The sequence below is a fragment of the Microtus ochrogaster genome, chromosome 22, assembly GCF_000317375.1.
Source record: "Microtus ochrogaster isolate Prairie Vole_2 chromosome 22, MicOch1.0, whole genome shotgun sequence".
Lineage (NCBI taxonomy): Eukaryota > Metazoa > Chordata > Mammalia > Rodentia > Cricetidae > Microtus > Microtus ochrogaster.
Window position 1 is genome coordinate 3,272,918 of NC_022023.1, and position 18,907 is coordinate 3,291,824.

The following is an 18,907-nucleotide window of genomic DNA, read 5'->3' on the forward strand; positions in this document are numbered from 1 at the left end:
TTAATTATAATTCCAAACTGCTGTGGCATCGTTTGTGACTTACGTCTACATTTGGCGCCCAGCGTTCGGTTGGTTTTAGGACCTCTCCTTCCCCCCCCCCCCGGCCCCGCCCCCGCCAGCCGCTCCACCAAGGAGGGCTCGCATCGGCAGCCGAAGGACACCGCGGCGTCCCGCGGGCCCCCCCCCCCCGTGCCCAGCCAGACTCCCAGACTCCTTTCATCCTGATACTCAGCTTCGGGTCCCTTTGGAAAGCATCAGTGCAGTTCTGCATCCCAGGAGGGAAGGAGATGGGAAGAGTGGGTGTTCTCTACAAAAGGAGCCTGTCTTACCTGTCTTCAGAAACCCTTCCCTGAACTCTAGTCTCTCTGCAACCCATGCACAACCTCTAGTCTTATTCTGAAAAATCTCAACCCCAGAGGAAATTTGAAATAGTACAAAAACATCCCTAAGTGCTTTACCTAAATCTGTCACGCTAATACGGTGCCATGCTGTGGTATCTATATTTATATGTAGCTTTTATTTTCTCTCTCAAAGCAAGTTGTAGGCTTCAGTACATTGCACACAGCCTGGAACGAGGATGCCCCATAGCTTCAGTACCATGGCATTGCTAAGTAAATGAGCAATGGCCTCGCTGCGCTCTACATGTGTGAACAGCGGCCCTGCAATGCCCTACACACGTGAACAGCGGCCCTTCAATGCTCTACATGTGTGAACAGCGGCCCTTCAATGCCCTACACACGTAAACAGCGGCCCCGCAATGCCCTACACACGTGAACAGCGGCCCCGCAATGCCCTACACACGTGAACAGCGGCCCCACAATGCCCTACACATGTGAACAGGGGCCCTTCAATGCTCTACACACGTGAACAGCGGCCCTACAATGTTCTATACATGTGAAAAGCGGCCCCACGATGCCCTACACATGTGAACGGTGGGCCCGCAATGCCCTACACACGTGAACAGCAGCCCTGCAATGTTCTACACATGTGAACAGGGACCCTGCAATGTTCTACACACGTGAACAGCGGCCCTGCAATGCCCTACACATGTGAACCACGACCCTACAATGCCTACACAGGCCATATCTAAAGAATTCCACATCTTTCTTATAGCTTAAAAATCAAGTATGATCTGATCAATATCCAAGTAAAATTTGTTGCATTTTGCTGGTGTCTCTAAATCTAGGGGTGCTTCCCAACGACCCAAACACCTACATATTTTCTTTTTCATGTCACCTACTTCCTAAACCAGTGGCTCTCAACCCTCCTGACGATGCGGCCCCTGAACACAGCTCTCATGCTGTGGTGACCCTCAGCCATAAAACTGCTTTCATTGCTATGTCATAACTGCTATTTTGCTACCGTTATAATCATAATGTAAGTATCTGCTATATGGTCCCAGGGGTCGTGGCCTATAGGTTGAGAACCACTGTTCTAAACAGTCCGGCCTCCTGCTCTGTAGCCGGCTCGGCACCGTGGGCAGGCTGGCCATGTCCTCTGGTAGCTTTGGGCTCAGCGCCTTTGGTGAGCCCATGTGCGGTGTGACGGGCTGCTGCTTCGACCTAGCTCTCGTTCTTTCCTTTCTCCTTCTCCTTCTCCTTCTTCTCCTTCTTTTCTTGTCCTGTTCTTGCAGTGTTGGATGGAACCCTGGGCCATGCACACGCTAGGCAAGTGCCCTAGCACTGAGTTCCATCCCCAACCCCTGGGCTTCTTCTGACCTTGCTCCCAGCCGGCTTCACCATGGGGCTCTAGCAGGCACTGCACTGCGTCCGTGTTAGAATTATCTCCCTACGTGGTTCCTTCCTTTGTATTTAGGAAGCAATCTGTGACACAGGACCAGCTCTGTGAGTCGGTCATCCAGACTGCCCCCTGCTCTCCTCCCTTTGCCATCCACTCTTTCGGAGGCTCATGGTCTCCGGCAGCCAGATGCCAATGTCAGTGGGTATTTCACATCTGCTTTTCTCCCCTTCTTTAATTTCTCTACAGTTGGACAGTTGGACATAAAAACCTAAAGATTTAACATATTAGAGGAGCAATGTGCATGCGTGTCTTGACCCCTTAGCAGGGTTGGACATTGCTGCTTAGGCTCCTCCTAGAGAGTGGAGTCTAGCTTATATCTGGCAGTCTGTAAATACACCAGACGTCTTCGTGGAATTAATAGCGGGTGAGCGGGTGAGCGGGTGAGCAGGTGAGCCAGGGAGCCAGGGAGCCAGGGAGCCAGTGACTAAATACACACATCAAGGCAAAGTCCCAACTGAGGAGGCTGGGCTTGGAATCCCAGCTCCCAGTCTTCATATACAGGGCAAGTTTAGTCAATAGTTTTCCTGCTTTGAAAAAAGGCTAATATTCAAGATACTCACTCAATAGGATCTTTATCCAGATGCTAATATTGGGGACTTTGGAAGGGCTGCTGGAACTGAAGCAGCTTGTAAAGCCAGTGAGGCCAGTGGCGTATTTCACTGGCTCAGGGAAGGAGGGACCCGGTGAATTCTGGAGGGCCATGGCTGCCAGGAGAGAAGGCGGCTCTGGAAGCTGCAGCAGAAGGAGCAGCTGGAATCGAGTCTGGGCTGCCTAGGTGTGGGCCCCTCGCAGGATGGGTGCAGATACATCATGATCCTGTGTCCATCCCTTCTCAACCTTTGTCACTATGGGTCCTCTTTGATGTGGCCTGTGCATTATCCCAGGGCTTCTCCTGCTGGGCTGAGAGCAACTTCTGGCTGGTGAGCGGGCTTCTGGGAAGTGGGGGTGGGGGTGGGTGGGGGGGCAGAGGCCAGGCCGTTGAGTGATTTGATGACCTGAGAAGCCAGCCCATTGTCCAGGCTTTAAGGGGCCACTGCCCCCTTGCCATTAACCCACCTCAGGATAAAGGCCATCACCAGCTCGGATGAATAAGCAGCTTGGCCGGACCTCATGCATCATCTTGTCACCCACGCAGGGGTCCAAGGGTGTGGGGGGGTTGTCTTAGAGCTGAGGGCACTGGAGTGCAACTCAGCAACTTCCATTCAGTGGGCTTCTGATCAGGGCCCCGGGGTTTGGAGCCAAAATGCACACTCGGCTTTGCCCTCCCCCCCAGGCGTGGGGGCTAGAAAGAAAATCTCTGATCTGCTTTGGAGGTTCCCCTAGACCCTGTGGCTTCCCGGGGGGCTGTCAAGAAAGGAGGACAAAGGCTGTTAGATGACCAAAGAAGGACCCAGTGGGGCAAGAAGAGTTGGGTTGAAAGGCCAGGCGCTCTGGGGACGCAGCACGCCACCAGCTATCTGAGCCATCCCGGAAGACTGCCGGACTTCCCAAGGCTTAGCTAGCCTGCTCCACTGGTAACAGAACAATGACTACAACAGAGAATTTCCAATCTTGACACCAGCCAGGTACTGCGCTACCATTTCACACCACATTCTAATACTAGGGAAGGAGGAAATCGTCTGCTAATGCCAGCTTCTATAATAATGAAGCCATAGGGTAACACTGCCGCTCTAGAGCCTTCTGACCTCCTGGAGGAATCAATGCGGACAGAAATGCCAAAGCAGCCAGCACAGCACCTATGCCCCAAGGCGCTTGGTGATGGGACCCACTTTTCTGCTACACGATGCGGGTGTGACTTCAAGCCCAGTTGGGTCCAGCGTAGCACCCTGCCTCCAGCTAGTACTGCTTTCCTCCTCCCCCACGTCAAGCCCTGGAAGATGGAGTTTGCATCTAGCAAAGAGCCCTCCACAGCATACACCGGGAAGAGACTCTTGTGTGGGTGAAGTCAGGAACCTCTGGCTACAGATAGGCATCCGACATGCGATACACCACGGTCAGGCCAGCCACCAGTGAGAGTGTAGACGATACAGTGGTCCTCCCAGGCTACACACTCAAGCCTTGAGGATCCGTTTGTCCTCACTGCCTGCTTCAGGGCTGAGCTGTTGAAGTCTGAGTCCACCTTCCTGAGGCGGGGGGTGGAGAGGGGAAGCCGACTGAGGGCTCTCCTCCCAGCGCATAGTAGGTCCTTGATCATAGCTTGCTCATTTGACCTGCTTTTGAAGGGTAAACAAGGCTCTTTCTTTCCACATTAGTTAACCGAGACCCTCCCTAGATCTCACATTAACATGAAGAAGTGTAGGAAAGCTTTTGCTCTCAGCATTGCTACGAATCGGCGCGGGCCTCATAGCTGGGCCTAGGGGATGATGTCTTAAGAAACAGGTAAACGCTGGGTAGGGCCTGAGCTTTCACACTGGGAGTGAGGCCTTGGGCCACCAAGATTAGGACTCGGAAGGATCACTGTGGTTTAAAAGGGAGGAATGTAAGGGGGGCAGCAAGCCAGAGGAGATGTCCTACAACGGCTCAGGGCAAGAACACACTAAGAAGCTCTATGACTGAGGAGAGCCGAGTTTGTAAAGTCAACAGACAGCTCCCACTTCTTTTCTGGATGACAGCAGACAGGGGATCAGACTTCAGTATACCCGCAATGAACTTTGTACCCTGAAAAATGCCCCCTATTTTCTTCTAATAAATAAGAGGGAGAGTAGTGACATGGGGCACACTGAACTATGGGCTGCTTGGCCTCGGAGCCGGTCACAGGCTGCCGTCCTCAGTCCCCTTCCACAGATGGCCTTGCTGCCCATCAGATGTGTATCTTGGAGCATGTCTTCTGGGACACTGACAGAGACGTTTCTGGAAGTATAAATATATGTACTATTATCGTGAGCTGTTGCCGCAGCTCTCCAGAGCTAATTTATAGAAACGTGATCTACCAGCAGAGAGGGAAGGGGGCATAAATGAATTACCAGCCAGTTTCCTCTCCTTTCAACTCCGTGGGGGAAGGCCGCAGGCCAGAAGGAAAAGGCATCATAGTGCCAGACCGGTGGGGACCAGGGAATGCAGCGAGGTAATGTTTCTAAGACCCCCATGCTCTGTTTGCTTAGCTGCTGTCTTGGGCTCCCTTCTTCCCTCCCAACCTGCAATCTCTGAAAGTCACCCAGAGCAGTGTATGTGTGTGCATGTGTGTGTGTGTGGGGGGGGGGCAGCTGAGGACTCCTAGGCAGAGTTACTAATTGCTGTGACTTTCCTAAGTCTGGAGGGGGAAGGAATGAAGGACCCTGCCTTCTTTCCAGGATATCTGGACACTTTGGGGGGCACAGAAGGACAAGAAGGAAGCCAACATTCACTGGGTTCTTCATTTGCACAGCAATCTGGCGAAGCGATCGAAAAGAAACTTTTGACAGAAGAAGAGTGCCAAGTTGGGAGCTTGAGCCCCAGCCCCTTGAATCTACCCTAGCCCCCTGACCCTGAGAGTTAGAACTCTGGACTCCAAATCCCAGCAGGCCAGGTCCTGACCCCTTCCTAGGCCAAGAAGAAGCTGAATAGATTCCACAGGGCCACACATCCCAGCAGCGGGATGTGTGCCCCCCCCCCATCATCTTTCCCTACCCTGGTTCCACATCATGCCATTTCTGCTTCTTCTAACCTTGTAAAGCAAAGTTGTTTTTCTTCTTTAAGTTGTTGAATCTCAAACACCTACATAAATAAAGGCAGTCCAGAGGAAGCTGCATGGTTTCCTGGTCCACACTGAGAGCCATTAGCCGGTAATGGGGGATCCAGCTGAGCTCAAAGCACCCAGCTCTGATGACAGGGTAGAGGACCAGAGAAGTGGGGGAGGGTGGGAACAGATGGTCTGCAAAGACCATGCTTAGGAACGGGAGGAAGGCTGGGTGCTGGAAGCAGCCAGAGACATTTACTCTCAAGGTGGGAAGGCTCTGAGGGGTGGCAGAGCTGCATCCCCTGCGGATGACCTCGGTGTCTGGTGAGAACAATCATTAAGTAGTTCTCCCATGGGGAGCGCTTCCTCTTTCATCCCTTGGCGTGAAGTGATGGAGGCTATCTCCCTAGGTACCCAGAGACACTTGCCAATGTCCCTGTTTAACAACGAGAACTAGGCTTTGCTCCACAGCCTAGAGCAGGCACCCTCTTACCGGAACATGATAACCCCCTTTCATTGTGTCTATTTTTACGGGTAGCTTCTATTTATGGCCAACCACACACTTGCCATATGGCGGCAGTGGCACACAATTTCGCTCTTAAAACGAAGAAATTCAGTTACATCAGGAAAGTCTGGGGGAAAGACGCGGCTGAAAAGAACATCAATATCAGTGGAGGTGGGCACAATGCTGGGTCCACACCGGGATGCCGACACAGAAGCAAACAAGGTCTGGAAAACTTAGAGTCCGGTTCTTTCACTGTCCAGACTCCTGCAGGGTGGCCTAGAAGGTCAGAGACAGTCTGAGGGTTAGAGCCATTCAGGTGGCCTGGTCTGTAGCCCCCACACCAGTGGAATTCACACTAGCTTCGGGTCTCGGCAGAGGTTTGTAACCAGACAGCAAGCTTTGCTGACGGCAATGGTTTCACAAGCTTGACCTTCTGTTGTACAGCCAACCCTACAAGGACGTACAGATGCCCTTCTGCACACCTCACCTCCAGCACACGAGCTCCAAGCTCAGTCACCCTGGAGGCTCTGTGGATCTAAGAGTGAGCGTCTGGATGGGAGCTTTGGGAAAGGAAAGTTTGCCCATGCTAACATCCTGATTCTCCTTAGTCTCTTTCCAGGCTCTTCTTCCAACAGCCTGGGCATGCAGGTGTCAGAGATACATGCGGATTTGGCCTGCTATAAATGAGGACCCTACAGGGCCCGCCGCTAACATTGCAATAGGATCGCGAAGCAGGCTGTTTCCAGATGGAAAACGTCAGGACGCACGGCTGACACGCCTCCTCACGGGGTGTCCTTGGAGTCCTGAGATCCAATCAAGCCACACACTAAACGTGCTATTTCTGTACTTTTTAATACAACTGTATTTGGGGAAACGAGGGAAAATAAACGGGGCCGCGGTTGCAGTTTAGCCACGTGAGTGACTAATTAGAGGACCCGGGTTCTCCCATATTGGGCTACATTAATTCAAAGTGTGACTTGTTTGTTTTGTAGGGTCAAGCAGACGCTTTACCTCCTAGAAAGCCAAAGTGGCAATTAGATTACAGTCACCAGAGTTTGCCCGAGGTAACGCATGAAAAAGGGCTTTGTAAATTACATAAAATAGAAGTGACCCCGTTGAGGCTGTCCCTGCTGCCCCCAATTAGGGGGCATAATAGTTTGTTCCTGGTGGGAGGCAGAGATGAGTCCTGATCTAGTTAAGGGAGCACCTGGCCAAGCACAGAGAACACAGGAGAAGGGACCGTAACTACGAACCCTGACTGCACCAGTGCCGATCTCTGTCTCTGCGAATCTGCAAGGCTGGGCCTGTGTGGCTCAGTGCACATGCGCCCGTGTCATATGCGGGGCTAGCGGGAAGGAAGACGTAAGGACGACAACAGATTGTCCAGCGAGGTTGTGAATTTTCAGGTTGGAAGTTAGGAAGCAGACATAGCCAAACTGGCCTTCACAAACTTGGAACAGAGCCAGGAAATGAGACCCTGGCCGACAGGAGTGGTATCTGTTCTCAAAACAGTGAGACATCCAACCTTCATTGTTTCAGGAGAGAGAGAGAGAGAGAGAGAGAGAGAGAGAGAGAGAGAGAGAGAGAGAGAGAGCGCTCAACCAGTAAGATGCTTGTCTCACAAGCAGGAGGACCCGAGTCTGATTCTAGCACCCACATAAATATCTGGGCATTGCGGTGACACTTAAAATCTCTGCCAGGGAGGTGGAGACAGGAAGACCCCTGGTGCCCACTGACTAGCCAGACACACATAATAAGTGAGCTCCAAGCCAAAAGAAGACCACATTGGTAAGAATGACACCCAAGGCTGCCTTTGCACGCACACACACACACACACACACACACACACACACACACACACACACACACACGCCGTGCCCATCCACTTTGAAGCTGGGCATGAAGATGGTCATGGGTAGCCATGCCTGTAATCCTAATACTTGGGAAGTTGGCATTGGTGGGGGTAGTCACAAGTTCAGTCAGCCTGGACTACATAGCAAGGCCATGTCTCAAAGCACCAAACCAAACGAAACCATACCAGCCAAGCAACCGGCCAAGCAACCTTGTTTGGTTGCAAAATCTGCCTTAAATAGACATGAGACCTGGAGTCTTCCTCCTTCCTTCCTCCCTCCTTCTTTCTTTCCCTCCTTCCCTCCCTTCCCACCGATATAAACTGTATGTTGTACTGCAGAGATGGGGATGTGCTTGGTGATGGGACAAGAACACGGCGTGCACTCTATTTACTCTGGAATCCGCGAGACTTGCGGTTCCGAGGGTTCATTTATTTCCTAAGATCTCTGCTTACAACACTCTTCACCTTCCTCTCTCGGGAGAACATCCACCAGCATTTAGCATGTCATCGGGGATGAAGGAAGCAAGGAAGGATTCCACTTGTCTTTCTAGCAGGAGAAAGGAGATTGAACAGACTTCCCCACACAGTTTGTGTCACGCGGATGTATTTACCAATAAGCGTCTTTTCACACAAGAAGAGCTGAGGGAAGCAGTGGACAGAATTGAGGGAGTGCTTGACACCCCTCACCCCCCATCCCCAGCAGCCTTTCGCCCAGGGAATGTGTCAAGCAAGCAGACCCAAGTCCTGTGACCACCATGAGTGCCATGAAATTCACAGCGAAAGAAGAAAAACAATCTGGCTGGGCACGTCTCTCTATCCTTAGAAACAGGCATCACTTTGCCTTCTGATTTCACAAGTTGACTTGAAAGGACCCAGTAGGCTCCCTTGGGAATGCTGCATAGGTTCTAAATGAAGTTAAACTTTTTTTTTTTTTTTAAAGAAAACACTTTTTGGAAGGAGCTTGCATGCATAGCCGTGTTTCCCATTTAGAAAGAAAAATAAACAGTCCTCTGCTGGATTGGAAGTCAAAACAAAAACAATCCCAGCTGCCTAAGACCCAAGCAAGGCAATGAAAACGCTAAACAATCTCGCTGCTGGCCAGGGAAGCATTTTCTAGGGCCAGGTAGGAAGGGTCTGGGGCCAGAGGGAGTCAAGGACACATGTAGGGTTTTGCTTTGGGAGATTTTTGCAATAATTTCACAACCAAATTTTGCATTGAAAAATACCTGGTCTGATTCATCTATGGAACCCTTGAGATCCTCATAGAAATAGGCCACAAAGATTTGGTGTCATGGTCTCAGATAGACCTGATCCTATCGTTTAGAGGCTTAGCGAGGCAGAGGAAAGGGCTCACCTCTCTGGGCCCCTGTTATTTCAATGAGACCTAAATGGGTCACAGGGTAGATAAGAGGACTAGCCAACGCCTCCCTAAGATAAAGAGGGCTCCCCAGTGCTGGGCACTTCATAAATGTTTGTGAGGTAATAAACAGAAATCAAACAACCTGGAATTCTTCCAAAAGAAAAAAAAATCCAATTCAGCGCTGGTGGAATTCCTTCTCTTCGATCCGTCTTACTATGGATACAGAAAGACCTGGCTCTGGCATTGGAAATAAGACAAAGGAAAGAGAGCCCTGGAGGCAGTAAGCTTTGGTTTGGAGTCTTTGTCTTCCACGGTGGCTATGATTAAGTCCACTGCCCTCATCTCTGGGCCTCAGTTTCCCCTCAAAAGTGAAATGCAAATAAATCCAAGACCAAAGATGATAATGCGTGCTAAGAAAATGCATGTATACAGAAGGTATGTTAGACGCATGTTCTTTCGCCCCCCCAACACCCCCAGGCTTTGAGAAGCTCTTCATAGCCTTCTCAAGGCTCTTTATTTCCTGACCCTTTAAGCCCTACCTCTAAGTTTCCAAAGCCCCCTGGCTTCAGAATGCAGTTGAACACAATTGATGAAACACTGTTGATTCTGGACGTTTCTATGGGGTTAGGACAAGCATCCCCTTAATCCTAACCACTTCCTGAGCGCCTGGACTGTGACGGGTTGATATTTCGGGGAAATCTTTCCCTATTCACACCAGAGACTTCTGGACGAGTGCCCTGGGGAGGATTAGGGCTGTGATGACAGAAAGAGCGATTTACCCTCTCTCTTCTCTGCCACCGGGACAATGAACTGCGGGGAGATGCCCCTTGCTTCTCTCTGCACTTTACATGGGGATTTCGGCAGGGCAGCTCTGAGGCCACACAGACCCAGGTCCTAGCACCTGCTGGAGCAGACACAGCAGCTGGGAAAGACTCCAGGGGAATAGCTAGAAGGCAGCCAGGGCCCTGAGGGGGCTGGTTCCAAGGGGACAGCTCCTTCCTGACACTTGTGGAAAGCAAAGGAAAGTGAGAAACCTCTGCAGCCAGAGAAGCAGCCTGGGTCAAGTACAGTCAGAGGGAAGTCTCAGGCGAGCCACCCTTTGGGGTTTAGCATTTTACCTGCATGGGGTGGCCTCAACCCTCAACTCAGCGGCAGAGGGTGCGGTATGGAGGTAAGGATGCCAGGGGCCTCTCGGGTTGGCAAAGGGCTCCACCTCTGACTTACATCTCTACTGCCCAGCTTTGTAGTTTTTAAAACTAGCAGAACCGCAGCAGGTGTCCTTACCTCATGGATGGAGTTTGCCTAAGATGGCACATTGAGGATCTGGCTCTGCAGCTTGCTCACTGGGTCATTTACTCACTTAGGCGGTAACACTGAATAAAGGGCATTTGTTTTTAAGGCCGGGGACCAAATCGCTAACAGTGGTCGTTTCTGGAACACAGACTGCTCAAGGGAGTGACCTTTCACTTTTCTGCATCGTCTGAGGTGTAAACAGACTTCCTTACTTTTACAATTAGCCAAAGCAATAAAAAACAATTTCATGAAGATATATCCGCCTCGGCCTGAAACAAATCAGATGAAACCTTGTAAACATATACCGGACCCACAATGTAGAGACCAGCTTACTGTCACTTGCAGGGGGACAGGACCTTCCCCTGTGGGACTTTGGGGCCAGAAAGACAGGAGGTAAGGCACAGCAGCGGGCTCTCATGGCACCTACCCCAGAACAGCAGCCAAGGAGGACCCAGACTCTCCCTTCCCACCACGGACACATTTACTAATGAGGTTTAGAAGGCCCTGGGGAAGGAGTTTATAGCATGTCAAGGCCCCTGGGAAGCAGGCGCTCAGAGGAGCTGAGCGGAGCAAACAGCTGTCACCAAAGGCCTCCCGTGGTCTCTGCACATCAACAAAAGCAAGAGTGAGCACCTCAGCCTGCCTCAGAACTTATGACAAAGCCACGGCTCCGGGTCAGTTATTAGCAAAGGGAGAGATTAAGGACTTTCATCTCTCATCTTTTCTTTTTTCCTGCAAGGTTTATTTACTCAGAAGTGAATGGAGAACATTATTAATTATCCATCAATCTATCTATACTTGTTCTCTATTTCTATATCAATATTTATATATTGATAGGTAGGTACAGATATTTACAGACATATTTTTTTTCTTCCTCATTAAGCTCATGATGGTCACTGGCAGGGGCATGATCACCACATGACATTAATAAAACCAGATTTCTTAGAAACTGCTCTATCACTGACAAGACGGCCTGAGGCAAGAACACTGAATAGCCAGTGAACAACAGAGCCGGACACAGGACAGAGGAGGACTTTCCCCCTAGTCCAGGATCCCTGCTTCTGTCTTCTTTAAGGATGTTCTGACTCAGAGGACGCTCCAAAGATATGGGGACCTGGACTGGATGGGTTTGGTCAGAGGCCACAGAGCCTGTGTGAGCATGCTCTCTCTATTCAGCCCCTGGAGAAGCTCCAGTGATCTGGGAAGTCTTTCGTATCCTTCTACGTCAGTGCCTGCTTTGTGCCCAGTTCCTGAGTGTAAAGGAGAGGGAGCTGGCGCCCCAACTCCTACCCAGAATTCTCTGTCCATGCATGTCCAGAATAGTCCTGGTATCAAAGTCTGACCCACCCGACCCATTCCTCCCCACCCAGCCAGCATCTCCTAGAGGAGACGTTTTCCAGTTCTCTCGGGCAGTGTGGAGACTTTCTCTCAGCCACCCTGTCAGCCAGCATGCTAGGCTCTGTCCTTCCTTATCACCGGCAGCTGTCTCCCTCTGCTTCTGAGAGAAGCCAGGGCCTTGGGTGTTTCTCCCAGCATGGGGAGTGCTCCAGGACATGTGGAGAGCCTTCTCAGGGAGGCTCTGAATGACCTCTACAGGGGAGCGGCAGGGTCACAAGGCAGGCACCACTATGATGCTATTCATCGTGACCTGGATACCAGGCCGCCTGCTTCTACAGCTGAAGAAACTTGGGGAGTCAGTGAGACTTGTCCAAAGCCCCCAGGCACGGGGCTTTGATAGGGTGCAGAGCTGTACGGTACCAGGGTCCAACAAGCCTGCTTCACGCATCTCTAAATCTCGGGCACCTTTTCCAGAATACGGCCTAGAGTGCAGTTCCACAAGGCACTTCTAAGATTTATTTTATATTAAATTATGTCTATATGTGTTTGTCTGTACACGCTATGAGAACATGTGTACACATGCCTGCAGGGACCAGCAGCAGTGAATATCTCTGGAGCTAGAGTTTCAGGAGATTGGGAGGCACCTGATGTGGGTGCTGGGAATGCAACTCAGACCCCTGCAGAAGATCAGCATTCACTCTTAAGCTCTGAGCCATCTTCCCAGCCCCATGCATGCATTTATAAATAAATGTTTACCAAATCAATACAACCTCAGGTGGTCTTCGTTCCCCCCCCCCCCAATTTCCTTTCTCCCATTAAAATCAGGAAACTCTGAAACCATTAATGCAACCCCAAGTTCTCTCACATACATTTTCTGTCCCTCCTACTGGCTCAAATCCCCCACAGGAAAATCTCTGCAGAGAAGCGCGCCCAGCCACGCTGTCGGGACAGGTGGGTATCTTGGGCCAAGTGCGGAATCAAGGTGGGGCTCTTTCACTAAACCCTTTACACCTCCGCTCCCGCAAGTCAAGCAGAGGAAAGTAGAGAACAGGAGCGGACCATGGGAAGAGCATGCTGAGTCCCAGCCCTTCCGCCTATGGTTAGAGCTGCCTGGAACTCCAGAGCAGGGAACTTGCAAAAAACAGCCCTGAGCTTTGGGGAACATCCTTTCTCCGTTTTCTTATTGCTAACGAGGGACACTGTCACACAAACCCCCCTCAGTAGCTTTGTGAGTAGCATCTAAGGAAGCAACAGGTGACTGCCTGGAGGGCGCTTGCACCCAGCAGAGAGCCAACCGGAGAAGCAAGGCCCCCACCCTCCAGTTTGCGTCTTTGTCTCTTCCCGGCATTTAGTCTCCTGCTGTCTGTGCACTTCTGTCTCGGGCACCTGTCACAGGACAAAGCCTTCTCGGTGGGGCGGACAGGAACTGGCTACCCCAAGTCCACGGAACCGCCCAGGTCCCCGGCTACCCACGAGCCCTCACCATGCACCAGGCCACTCAAGCTCTTGCAAAGGGGCGAGCGGCCGGAGCGGGCATAGCCCACGAAAAGAAATAAACCATTAAAAGTTAGCAAAAAGAGAGAAGCACTTACCGTTTGCTGCGACCCCCAGGCTGGCGGAGCCACTTTTAACTAAGAATGAGTTAGGGACAAACTCTTCCTCAGAGTCTGAGTCCAGGGTTGGCTGGGCCACACCATTGCCTAGCAACCGCCTCTGGCTCTCATTGGCCGGAGGGGAGGGGGGCGGGGAGGGGGACTGCTCAATAGGGGTTGATGAAGCAGATGAACAATGCAAGGGAGCACCTGCGGGCCACAAAGACAAACACAGACAGAAAAAAAATAATGAAAATCCATTTCGAAGCACACGGGGAAGGGGAGGCAACAAAATAAAACACGCAATAAAACACGCATCAACGGGGGGGGGGGGCTCTGGACGCTACGATCCTCTGCACGTGTGGCCTGGACAGGGGCTCTCTCTGTGCAGAGAAAGTTGGTGAGCGCTCCTTCTGAAGAGCAGAAGTTGGCCCACACCTCAGAAACAGCAGGAGAGGCTTCTTCTTGTTTAGCCTTTCTTTGACAGAGGCCTGAAAGCCCTGGCGGGCCATGTTTACTGCTGACTGAGCCTTTTACAGAACAAGAGAGATTGCCTTCTACAGCCACAGTGGCCTCTTTGGTAAAATGAGCAGCCGGGGGTTGGGTGAAGGCTGAGCCCCTGTGACCCAGCCATTCTGTGATGTTACTGAACTGAAATGATGTTCTTATTAGTGAGATTTGAATCCGACTTGCCTGCAACAAGTCCTGGGTCTCATAAAAAGGGAGAGCTGGAAAAAATGACCTCAGGCTCTCCTCCACCTTGGGCGGCCTAGAGTCTCAGCGTAGCAATATTTTAGTTTTCTGAGGCTATTACATGTTACGATCCTTATATTCTGACATTCTTTGCAAACTTCTTGAAGTCAAGAGCTTTAGCAGTCTTCCTCTTTTATCCTAAGGGAATGCCAGGCTCACACCAGGCATGGAAGATATCTGTTACATATATTAACGCTACAGCTCTAACATACTAGGATCCTTATGTCCTGATAGCCGAAATGATAATACCCTATCATATTAGGACACTGCCAGTCTGTGAGTTACAAAACAAGACCCTGGCCCTGAGTTTCTACCCCGTAGAACTTTTATATTGTTCTAACTTTCCAGTTTTCCCTATCTCTATGAGCAAACTCCCAGCTCTTCAGAAGGAGGAGGTGACACCTTGGGGACATTCACAGTCTTGCCTGCAGAGGACCGGACCACACATGCAGCACATAGTGTACAAGAGAGGACATCAGCACAAACACATACAAGTATACAGTACAACACAGGCTTCACCCGCTGGCAAGGGCTGCTCTTTTCTCCCACCTTGTCTGGGAGAATGTGTGCAGCACAATCGTATGTGGCCAGCTCTGCAAAGGGACTTAACCTCAGGAAACACAGCTTGGCTCAGATGGGCCATCTTAACACTGAGCAGGATCTTAAGAGGCACAGAACTTCTGTTCTGGGGACACATAACCCCCCCCCCCCCCAGTTCACAGCCACCAAATCCAGAAGTATTTTAAGGATTTCACTGCTTGCGCTTGACCGTACATACCGACACTTTATAGAATTGCTTTGTGTGCCATTTGGCTGGTTAGTTCAGAGATTCACCAAGGACAAGGGAGGTCGTGGGGATCAATGACCAAGGCACATTCTTTGGGTGGCTTTCCCTTTTGGTTCTTGGTTTCTTTATCCAAAAACTTTGGACTATGGTTCAACTGTCCAAACCAGTACCCCAAATTTACCATGACAGCCTTCCCTGACACACTTACAAGCCAGCACAATAAGGCTGAGCTTGCCTTTCTCTGCCTTGTCTCCCCAACTGATGCCACCGTTTTCTCTGTTATAGTTCAAACACATGCAACTGTCCCCTGCACTAACGTGTACAATAACCCCTGTTTGCCTTGTTCACATTTAGCATAGGCTTCAAGAATTTACCAGAATTGAGGTTGATGCCACTGCCTACTGTTTTATTAGTTCTATGATTTGGGGGAGAATGACTTCCATGCACCCCTTTGAAAGCTCTCTACTCCCCACACACTCTGATATTTATGCTGTAAGCACCATAGATGATCTGTGGGAGTCTCTAGGACATATGAGCATGTAGGACCCGAAAGGTTGCTTGTTGGTTCCCGGCCACCTGGCTAGCTTAGACCCCAAAATAATCACACAGAAACTGTATTCATTAAATCACTGCTTGGCCCATTAGCTCTAGCTTCTTATTGGCTAAGTCTTACATATCAATTTAACCCATTTCTATTAATCTGTGTATGGCCATGTGGCTTACCTGATAAAGTTCACAGCGTCTGTCTCGGGTGGCTCCATGGCTTCTGACTCCACCCTTCTTTCTCCCAGCATTCAGCCTAGCTTTCCCTGCCTACCTAAGTTCTGCCCTGCTATAGGTCCAAAGCAGTTTCTTTATTCATTAATGGTTATCTCAGCACACAGAGGAGACTCCCACATCACCTAGGGTCAGGGCTCATTAAATATTTAGAAAATTGAACAAAACCACCACATCAAGACCCCTGTTCATGATTCTTTTGCCCCTGCAAAGCCAGTTTTTGAACATTTTTTTCTCTACCAGGCTACATGTATTTTATATACACACACACACACACACACACACACACACACAGACACACACATTTCCTCATTATTCACTCACTTTCCAGGAGAGCCTCTGATAAGCCTGAGACACCCAGGGCCACACCCATCCAGATGCTACAGCTTCAGACCAAAGCTAAGAAATGGACTATGTTGTTCCAGAGTGCCTCTGACACCCTCCCCTCAGTAGAATGGTCAGGCTTCACCAACCTTACATTTATAGAACTAAGCAAATTGTTCTATCTCAAACTTCAGGACCCAGGTTCAAGTCCAGCCCTACACCTCTCTCAGGGCTTCCCATCTTCCTCTGCTTTCCTATCTTGGCCATCCCTTGGCATACAGGTTCTTTCTGAATACTCACTGTCAGTGACTGAATTCCCTAACCAAGGGTCAAACCTTAGCAGGCCGGGAAGTGTCTGTGAGGTACAGACATCTCCAGAAATGTGGTCGGTACCTTTTGCTCACTCCCCAGCAGCCACGAATCTCAGTGATCTCCAAGGTAGATCCCAATCGTCAAGAAAACCTTAGGAAGCAATTACTCTGCCAACGCAAAAATTTCTCAAGTTTCTATGTAGTATATGTTTTATGCTTCATATGTTGTAGCGACTGGAATAAGCGGATGGAATGGCATGGCTGCTATCCTTGGGCTTTTTATTATTTTTTTCTAGAGTACTAGATGTCCGGAAATGTACAGTGAACATGGCTTCATCCTACAGATGTCTCCTAATGGTCGACCGTCAGGCTAGAAGATGAGGAGCACACGGAGAGACCCAGCACTGAAAAGCCAGGGGGAGGGTAGGAGAAAGGAGAGCACACATGGGCAGGGGTGGGACGAGCCAGACGGCATGCCAGCCCAATGTGAGGCATTGGAAGGCTGGGCTCAGTCTTAGATGGGAATTGAGACTGGCTCTAAGGAGCCACAGAAGATTGCAATGGGCAGAGACTACCATGTGAGCATGTCTGGCGGAGGGTGGAGCACTCACACTTAAAGCCCCCTTGCTTCTGCCGGTCTCAACAACCTCTCCATCCCAGTGTAAAGTCTTGTGCTACTGTCAACCTCTCAAGTCTCCAGAGACCTGCAGAGGCATGCTAGGGACCCTTGCTCCCCTGGGTGAGCCACTTTTCTCCAAAGGCGTGAATGCGCCCAGCTCTTTGCTGGACTCCGTCTGGAGAGCATCCCTGGAGCTCTGTGCAGGTTTTGCCTCTGAGTTTTGCACATGCTGTTCATTCTCCAGGGAGTCTTTATTTTCCTGACTACTTCCCAGCTTGTCTAGGTGGTGTTACCTCATCCTCTGGGCTTAACACCATGTGGCCTCCTGCAGAAAGGCCTTTCCGATGCTACAGTCCTGGATTTCGCCCCACTGCGATCCTCTCCTGAGCACCCTGGACCCTGCTTGGCTTCTCTGTTAACCGATTTTTACTGCCTGGCTTAGCGTGGCCCCTAGAGTAAGCACTCGTCAATATTTGCTAAGTGAGTGGACAGGAGGAGATCATCTTGATTGGGAGTAGCTTAAGATGTTGAATGCTGGAAAAAAGGAAATCCGATCCGAACTGGGGTGCCACAGACGCTTTCAGAGCAGGAAGGGGACAAGACAAGGATTGCTCTGTAAGCTCGCAGCATCTACTCAGACACCAGGATTTCCTTCCCAGTTCACAGTTCAGTGGGATGTGAAATGTCAAGAGAGTCGGGGATCTCCTTTAGGGCGGAGCCACATGCACACTCTTGTAGGCCAACAAGGAGGTCTGATTCCTGGGGCTCAGGTATGCTGAGGGGAACTCAGAAATACAGATGAGACACCATGAGTAGAATGAACTTCGCCTTGCACGGTTCCAATAATTTGGGGGAGGGGCGTGGAAGCGGGGGGCAAGAGCTGTGTCTTTGGGAGGGCTGCAGATAGCTATTCTGATCCGAAAAGCTTAGGCAGAAGAAATATTTCAACTTGTACCATCAACTGATGCTTGCCTTTGCCATTCAGGATTCTTACATATTCCTTTCTGTGTATGCATGTGGGAAGAACTCGCCTATATAAAACATAGAATAACTGTATCGATTAAATGTCAGGTTGCTTGAATTTCTTTACAATTTTAATTTCTGTTCATTCTTGTACAGATATATATATTATATTTTGGGCATCTTTTTCCCAGTTCCCCTCATTCTCTATTTTGTTGCCTTTCACCTTTCCCATTTCACCCCTAGATAAAGCTACCCCTGCTTTCATCGAATATATACATACATGCCATGTACATTTCTTAAGACAGGGTCCCAGTAAATCTTTGGCACGGCGTGGGTAAGGGTAGGCAAACTGAGGGAGAACAGACACCCGCAAGGTTGGGGTGGGAGGCAGTGCAAACACAGCAGAACTTGCAGGAGAGTAACAATGGGGAGATGCTTTTCCACACGATGCTCCAAATACAGAGTCATTCTCATGTTAAAGCTTACACAGTGCAGGCTTAGAGCCATGGGGTCGTCTGTCTGGGGCCACAGGACCCATTGGAAAACCCATTGCTTTCCTATCATTGAGTCCCGAGGGTGGAACTGACGAACCCTGGTTTGGATTCCCAGTGAGGCTCAGGGAAAGAGACCCAGAGAAAGCAGAAGGACCACGACCTTCCCATTGATCAAACCTGGGATCAAAGCTAAGTTTTAGCAGTGAGTGACATCGTGTGTCACTTCCCACACAGTCTCTGTCTTCCCCTTTGGAAACTGGAGCCACTTGCTGGAGTCCCGATAGTCTCTGGGAAGCGCAGCTGTCTGCTTGCTCTCACTAAAGGCTCAACCAGTGTTGTTCTTTCTGCTGTCTCTCCAAGTGGGGAGCAGAGGGGAGGAGGCAGTGGCAGTTGTGCAAGCCTGCCAGTGAGGCTATTACAAATCTGTATTTGATGATGTAACAAAAGGAGAGAGAGAGAGAGAGAGAGAGAGAGAGGGAGGGAG

The 18,907-nt window shown here is 50.3% G+C and overlaps 1 protein-coding gene across 3 annotated transcripts in view; it reads right to left on the reverse strand.

The window, feature by feature from the left end:
* The window catches only part of Tenm4 (teneurin transmembrane protein 4), a 2,359,892-nt gene that overhangs the window by 233,932 nt on the left and 2,107,053 nt on the right, over nucleotides 1–18,907 (reverse strand). For all 3 annotated transcript variants that reach the window (XM_026784248.1, XM_013350155.2, XM_026784249.1), the window contains one exon: nucleotides 13,396–13,605. In XM_026784248.1, coding sequence (XP_026640049.1) covers nucleotides 13,396–13,605 — 210 coding nt within the window. The remainder of the gene's footprint in view (nucleotides 1–13,395; nucleotides 13,606–18,907) is intronic.